This window comes from Medicago sativa, chromosome 4 (assembly GCF_051527215.1).
Source record: "Medicago sativa cultivar Bolivia chromosome 4, Bolivia_mono, whole genome shotgun sequence".
NCBI classification, from domain to species: domain Eukaryota; kingdom Viridiplantae; phylum Streptophyta; class Magnoliopsida; order Fabales; family Fabaceae; genus Medicago; species Medicago sativa.
The window spans coordinates 89,507,757-89,515,560 of record NC_140752.1 but is presented as its reverse complement, the minus strand read 5'-3'; the positions used below and the strand labels follow the sequence as shown (position 1 = coordinate 89,515,560).

General features: G+C 33.5%; 1 protein-coding gene and 1 long non-coding RNA gene across 3 annotated transcripts; one reads left to right on the top strand and one right to left on the bottom strand.

The window, feature by feature from the left end:
* Positions 1 to 391: 391 nt before the first annotated feature.
* On the top strand, positions 392 to 2,357 carry LOC146933491 (uncharacterized). Its single transcript, XR_015007478.1, has 2 exons — positions 392 to 828; positions 1,918 to 2,357. It is a non-coding gene; the product is annotated as an uncharacterized LOC146933491 (long non-coding RNA).
* Positions 2,358 to 3,689: 1,332 nt separating this feature from the next.
* Positions 3,690 to 6,608, bottom strand: LOC146933490 (protein NRT1/ PTR FAMILY 4.2-like). 2 transcript variants are annotated; one of them, XM_085705242.1, is made up of 5 exons: positions 6,469 to 6,608; positions 6,294 to 6,381; positions 5,986 to 6,203; positions 5,524 to 5,876; positions 3,690 to 4,246 (listed from the first exon to the last, which is right to left on the bottom strand). In XM_085705242.1, the coding sequence occupies exons 1-4, from the start codon at positions 6,469 to 6,471 to the stop codon at positions 5,814 to 5,816; spliced, it is 372 nt and encodes a 123-aa protein (XP_085561368.1). In that variant the 5' UTR covers positions 6,472 to 6,608; the 3' UTR covers positions 3,690 to 4,246; positions 5,524 to 5,813. The 2 variants fall into 2 exon arrangements, with proteins under 2 accessions (XP_085561368.1, XP_085561367.1); XM_085705241.1 differs by lacking the exons at positions 6,294 to 6,381; positions 6,469 to 6,608 and having other exon boundaries at positions 5,986 to 6,141.
* Positions 6,609 to 7,804: the final 1,196 nt, after the last annotated feature.

The following is a 7,804-nucleotide window of genomic DNA, read 5'->3' as shown; positions in this document are numbered from 1 at the left end:
GGTAAGTCAATTCTGTCAAATAATTATTCAGCCAAAAATTTAAACTCGAGAGATAAGTTTTTAGTCGTAAGAAATTATACCATTCATTTAAGTTATCCATATAGTTAACTATTTGGGCCTTTATATAGTTTTGGATTAACGGTGGACATTCAACTCAGCTGCTACATTTTTTATATATGCATCTAACCATGTTCTTGTATAATAAGGGTGACAATTGAGATCAGGATTTTCGCCATTGATTTGAAGAAAAAAAAACTTGAGGAAATGATTCGGAGATTTTGATCATTGATCTCCATTATCAATAGTTAAAATATTCACATCATCTCTTTTGAGTTTTTTTCAATATAGAGAATTCATTTCCGTGACAATTGAATCTAATAATGTTGAGTGGTGATACACATACCACCATAGGTGGCATACCACTCATACACCCCCTTGTGTGGCACATTTTATTAATAAAAAATTGTGGGAAAAATTTTACCAAGTCCATGTCACAACATTATTCTCTTTTCTAAAGAAAAAGAAAAACACAGAGCCACCCTCTCTTTTCCTCTCGTCTTTAATTTCTCTACCATGCCTCCGCCGGCTACCACTTCCTTCAACACCACTTCCGTCACCGCCACCATCGCCGTGTCCGTTATTGCCCTCAGATTTCAACCCCACCTCTGTCGCTTGCTCCCTCGTCCACAACCACCATTGTCCCTGTCGTCGTCATCCTAAATCCGTCGAGATCCATGTTCGTATAATTGAACTTTGTCTCTCTCTCTCTCTCTCTCTCTCTCTCTCTCTCTCTCAAGTCTCTCTAAGTTGTCACTCACTCACTCTAAGGTAGGCCTATCAATTCTCCAATTTCTCTTTCCTTCTCCAATTGTTTGTTTTAGGGTTTTAGAATTGGGAATTGTTAACGGGTTAGGAGCAAACTTATGAAAATTGCTTATTATTGTTCAAAATTGGGAATTGTTAATGGGTTGAAATTGAATGTTGATGTTTGTTAATGAAAATTGGCTATTGTTTGAAATTGGTAATTGTTCAGATTTGGGAATTGTTAATGGGTTGAAAATGAAATTGAATGTTGATGTTTGTTTATGAAAACTGCTTATTGTGTAGAGAACTTTTTATTGGCTAATTTGGTGGTTGCATAGAAATATAAATGTACAATATGCTACCTTTTTAATTTGAATATTCTTATGTTCTGGATCAGTTTTCCTTTGAAGTTATTGATTTTGAAAATTCTAGTCTTGATGGCTGCTGTTATGAGCTGCTGTTGCTGCCATGAGATTTATCTGCGGGTGCTGCTGATTTTGGTTTTAGCTACATTCTATCTTTACAATTCTACACCATTTACTTTTCATATAATATAACTTATTCCCTGTTTAAATATTGTTGAGCACAAGACTTATATAACACAAATTAAAGATTGTTGAGCACAAGATTTGTGTAGTTCCATTATCAGCAGCAAAACACATACTATGTTATAGTTCCATTCTCATATTCATTAGTGGCAGTTAATTATGTTATGTTGTTTGTTGTCCTATACTAATCTGTTATTGCCGAATGTGTCAATTATACATCATTTGGATTGGACTATAATTTTGTTGTCGATTGTACTGTGTATTTGTTGGTTGCGGCAAGAAACCTAGATGAAATTGAAGAGTCGGTTCATTAATTATTTCACATATTCAAAAACTCCAAATCTGAAGGTGTTCTTCTACCTTGTACTTTGTTCTCTATTTTCATTCTCCTAGTGGGTAATAAGCTGGCATGTCATCTGATAATATGGGGTTTAAGATGCTATTTACCTCCATATGCTTTAGTATCATGCTTTCGTAACTTGGAGCTTACTACTTATAGCATGCTTACTACTATGTTGCCGGTTAAATTTTTCTATTTTTCATCTGACATAGTGTTCAATTGCAGGTTCTTGGGAAACATGGTATCATTTGCATTGAAGATCTCATCCACGAGATCCTGACTGTTGGATCTCACTTCAGAGAGGCAAACAACTTCCTATGGCCTTTCAAGCTCAAAGCTCCTTTCGGTGGCATGAAGAAGAAGAGAAATCACTATGTTGAAGGTGGTGATGCTGGTAACAGGGAGGATTACATCAATGAACTCATTAGAAGGATGAATTAGGTTTTGGCATGTGTCGTTTAAGATTGATTATGAAAGTTGAGATATCTGTTTTATTTAATTCCAGTTTTGTTTTTAAAGATTTTGATATGTTTTCAATGTTGCTTAAGGAGATCGAGATATTTAGTTCATTGCCTGCAAGTGCAGTGAAAGTTTTTACTTAAAAAAAGTTAGTTTTCTAGATTGTATGAATATTATTTAAATATTATGATATATCAATTAATTAATTTGTGTCTTATTAAAATAAAATTTTATTTCTTTTATTTATTTGTGTTGAATTAATTTTATTTCTTTAATTAGAATTAAAAAGTAGGAAGGGATCACCAAAAAAAAAAGAAGTCCAATTTTGCCAATTTTGAATGCATGAAAGAATTATGGTTACGACATTGGTAATAAAAAAAATAGTGGTCACGCATATGTAAAAATGTGGTCATACAGACCATATATTTGGCTAGTTTTTCTTTCTCAGCTGTAAATAATATCGTTTTAGGCGAATCGAACGCATGATCTCATTTGATCACTACACTAACAGTCTTTCCAACCATAAATAACCTGTTTTACAATCGGCGAGTTTATCACGCTTAAAGACGGACAAGTTCTAATTTATGAAAAAATAGTGGTAACGTATTTGTAAAAATGTGGTCATACAAACCATATATTTGGTTAGTTTATATTTCCCATATGTAAATAATCTCGTTTTAGGTGAATCGAACGCATGATCTCATTTGATCACTGCACTAAAAGCCTTTCCAACCATAAATAACCTGATTTACAATCGGCGAGTTTATCACACCTAAAGACGGACAAGTTCTAATTTATGAAAAAATAGTGGTCACGTATTTGTAAAAATGTGGTCATACAAACCATATATTTGGCTAGTTTATATTTCCCATATGTAAATAATCTCGTTTTAGGTGAATCGAACGCATGATCTCATTTGATCACTGCACTAAAAGCCTTTCCAACCATAAATAACCTGATTTACAATCGGCGAGTTTATCACGCCTAAAGACGGACAAGTTCTAATTTATGAAAAAATAGTGGTCACATATTTGTAAAAATGTGGTCATACAGACCATATATTTGGCTAGTTTATATTTTCCAGATGTAAATAATTTCATTTTAGGCGAATCGAACGCATAATCTCATTTGATCACTGCACTAAAAGCATTTCCAACCATAAATAACATGTTTTACAATCGGCAAGTTTATCACGCTTAAAGACGGACAAGTTCAAATTTATGAAAAAATAGTGGTCACGTATTTGTAAAAATGTGGTCATACAGACCATATATTTGGCTAGTTTATATTTCCCAGATGTAAATAATTTCGTTTTAGGCTAATCAAACGCATAATCTCATTTGATCACTGCACTAAAAGCATTTCCAACCATAAATAACCTGTTTTACAATCGGCAAGTTTATCACGCTTAAAGACGGACAAGTTCAAATTTATGAAAAAATAGTGGTCACGTATTTGTAAAAATGTGGTCATACAGACCATATATTTGGCTAGTTTATATTTCCCAGATGTAAATAATTTCGTTTTAGGCGAATTCATTGATATAAAAACATAGTACTTATACCACAGCAACAGAACTGAGACTAATCTTCTACTCCAAGACACATGATCCTCAATAAACAATATAATTAAGCATATGGTCCAATAACATATATAAGCATATATATAAACTGACAGTTGAGTTAACACTCCATCATCAAGATTGAATCAAATAGACAATAGGAAACCCAAATCCAAAGTAAATAAACTAGGAATTAATTAATTAATTCTCTTCATCCAATTCCAGCATTTGCTTGAGGACCTCAGCACAGCCAGAAGCAACCTCCTCTGCCATGTACAACATAGCATTGGCAAACCTGTCATTGGAGGCAATGCCGTTGTAACGGGTGAGAATAACGCGTGCTTGGTCACGCCCAGGTGCTCTTTCGCTACAACTACGCTCAGGAGTGTTTATTAGCTTCACATCTCACACTTCATCTGCGCGATCTTGATCCACATAGATTGTATATTCTCCAGTTGCATCAGTCTTCCCTGGTTTTGAGAAAAACAACTTCGTTGCTGTTCCTTTGCTTGCATTCCAGCATAACCTCGACACCTAAACAGATTCATTAATCAAACATAATATTGTGTTAACAAACAACAATTTTCTTTGGCATGTTAGCCTGTTAAAAATCCAGCCATAAAAGGCCATCGTACTCTGGCCAAATAGATGAATCACAACACCAACCATATACTCTAGAGATGATGTTGTTGTAACTTGTGGAGTGTGGACAATAGTGGTCAAAAACCAAACTTAAGTCTTGTTTGGATACAAAAACTAAATTAAGTACTTATAGCACAATCACTTATGATATAAGTGCTTATGTATACACATAAACTATTTCCATGACAAAACAAAAAATTTAGTCAAAACCATTTTCATGTAAACACACATCAATAAACACACATAACATAAAATTCAACCCATTCTTAACTTCAGTACTGCCAAAATCTCAGACATAAGTCCATCTATTTCTCGAAATCGTCTATTTTTCACATAACCAATTTAATTGATAATACAAAATGTATAGGTTCCTGCGTATATAAATATTGATCACATGCTTTGAAGCAACAATACGAGCACTGTATATTATATCCCAATATTGGAAAGCCAATAGTAGAACGTATAATCATGAAGCAAAATTTGATAATTAGCACAAAACAGAAGAAATTAAACTGAGAAATTGGAACTGAGACACAGAGAGGAGAAGAAATTAAACTGAGAAATGAAAGTGAAAGTGAGAGAGAGAGAGAGGGTGTGTAAGGTTTGATTTGTATTTTGCTTTTTTAAATAAAAAAATAACTTAATTTCCACCCGGCAAAGGATGCCACATCAGCGGGTGTACTAAAAGGGTGTACCAAAAGAGTGGTACATGAATCTTTTTCCATAAAGTATGTTATTTTTTTAACATCAAAAATAGATTAAAGTCAAATATATTTTCAATCTCTGTAATCATCTACTCATTTTTAAGTAAAATAAGTTCTTATAAATTACAAAAATTTAGGAACTCCTAGAGATTAAAAAAGCATGCAGTAACATAGTTTGGAGTACTAAAAAGAGAAATAGATTCCCTAATGTAAGTGTGTGATATACTAGTACTTAGCACCTAGCAGATATTGACCTTATTAACATTCATTTACTAATTGTTTAATTTCAGTTGTTTAATCTCAAGTCAATAGTTGAAATTAATTAATGTATGGTACTTTTACAATAGGGAATCCAAGTCCACTAAAGTATGTGCAAAGACTAAACAATATTACTTGGACTAAACATATTTAATTCATAGATTAATCAATAATTAATTATTAATCAAATAGAGATTGAGAATAGACCTGAGCAATTCTGATTGTGGGGCTATCTGCTGGAGTTTTGATTCTATAGAAAGGCTTACCAAGAGCAAGTGTGACAAAGCCAATAGAAGAAGCTATAGTTATTATGAAAAATCCCCAATGCCAAGCTCTTTGTGTACTAACCCAAACAACACCAGTAACACCTGTAATTGCTCCAAGTGTTGAACTAAGAAAAAGCCAATTGAAAAAACTTGCAAGTGCTTTTGCCTCATTTGGATCCTTTTCTTCAAATTGGTCAGCACCAAATGCAGTCATAGATCCTCTTACCCCTCCTATTCCCAATGCCAACAATGTAAATGATCTAAAGCAGCTTGAAAAGTAACCAATGCCAAAGCCTACAAATGTTAAGATACTAATTATTATATTGTTTAGAATCTCTATAACATCGAAACTTCTGATTGAATGTGTGTATGGTGTCAATATGATCCATAGTTTAGAACTTACCAGAACTTCTAGAGATCCAAAAAGCAAGCAAGTGGTGAATCTATTCAAGTAAGTATCTGAGATGAAGCCACCAACAAGGGAAAGCAAGAAAGTTGAACCCATGAAGTTTGTGAGAGTATTGGCAGAACTTGGTAGATCAAAGTGCATCACTCCATAAAAATATAGAACTAAGCTAACCATGTTTGCCACAAAACCCATGTTGTCCAATGCTGACAACACTACATCAAAAAACAAGAACATAGTTTGCATCAAATTCAAATCAGAAAAAAACAGAACCAACAAAGAGTTTAGTTTTTTCTTTTGCTTACCAAAAATAAACATAGAAGCCCTGAATCCACCTTTCTTTCTCTTCCATTCAGTGAGAAGCTTGAGTTCTTCTGTTTCCTCTTGATCTGCCTGTATTACAAGATTTGAAATTCATCAAATATATGTGTATAGAAACAAGGTTAGAAAAATGAGTGAGATGAATGAGTAGAACCTTACCATTGTAGAGATAATGAGAGTTTAAGTTTTAGACAAGAATAGTAAGTTCAAATGAAATGGTGTCTGTGAATAAATAGCTCAAAATTGTTTGCCTCTGTGGTTCACTATTTGTCCTCTCCATGCTACTTATCACTTTATATATTCCATATTAGTACTCTGGATTAACCAAATTGAGATTTACAATTTTCACAAAAATGTTTAAATTTAAATCAAATTAAATTGATAAATTAACCAAATTGAGATTTACATTTTTCATAAAAAATGTTTAAATTTAATTCAAATTAAACTGATATGAGGAACAAGAGAATTGAATCACAAAAAAAAAAGAACAAACAAAAATCGCAAGATGGAACAAGTGAATCGAACAAAAAGACCAGAGATGAATATACCTGAGTTGAAGATGGGAGAGGGAGAAAACAGGAGGAACAAGGTAGGAATTCCTGAGCGCAGAGAAATCAACAGCTACGACAAGGATGTGGTTGGAGATCAACCTTCCAAAAAATCTATCAAGATGTAACGGCGACGGCATCAACGAGAATGGTGGTGGAAATCATCTTCCATGGAGAAGAAAATGGAACAAGAGTGGGAGAGAGAGAGGACCGACTGAATGAGATGAGAGAGAGAGAATGTACAACTTTTTTTTTCCTTTTCTTTTTATCTTCTGGTATGACATGGATTATCAAGGCATTTCTATTTTTAATCATTTTTTTATTGCCATGTCATGGGGTGTACCAAAAGGGTGTACCAAAAGAGTGGTTCACCAATCTTTTTCCAATAATGTTCTATCATCCATCCAATCACTTAGATAATATTCAACTCATCTACCACGCTATCAAATTATAAAGAGATTGGGTATATCCGTCCATTTAACAATAAAGATTTTAGTGTTTATATTTTTCGAAGTCTGAAATTTTTTAGAGTGATAAGCTCAAAATTCTCTATAAGTGTTGTCTTCTTCAATCGTTAGAAATGGGTGGTTTTGGATTATTTTTTTTTACCTAGAATCACCATTCTACATCGTTTTTCCTATTTTAATTTAAATTTTTAAAGTAGACTTGATCATTTTAGTATTTTAACGAATACTAATAACACTCTTTAGCATTTTTCTAAATTAAAATTGAAATGTGGTGGAGGGACATTTGTATTTTGCGTGAGGAGGGGTGGTTTAATAGCCATGTTAGTCGCTTTGTTGGCGACGGTAAAAATGCGCTCTTTTGGACTGATGTTTGGGTGGGTGGAGTGTCGTTACGGGATATGTTTAATAGATTATATGATTTGTCGATGTTGAAGGGGGAGTCAGTGTCTGCGATGTGCACTTTAGGGTGGGGGATTGATG

What these genes read in the sequence shown, in the direction of transcription:
- LOC146933490 (XM_085705241.1), bottom strand. Translation starts at nt 5,796, where the DNA reads ATGACTGCATTTGGTGCTGACCAATTTGAAGAAAAGGATCCAAATGAG. An exon ending in CCACAATCAGAATTGCTCAG is followed by an intron (nt 4,247 to 5,523) that starts GTCTATTCTCAA and finishes GAATCTGTTTAG; the next exon opens with GTGTCGAGGTTATGCTGGAA.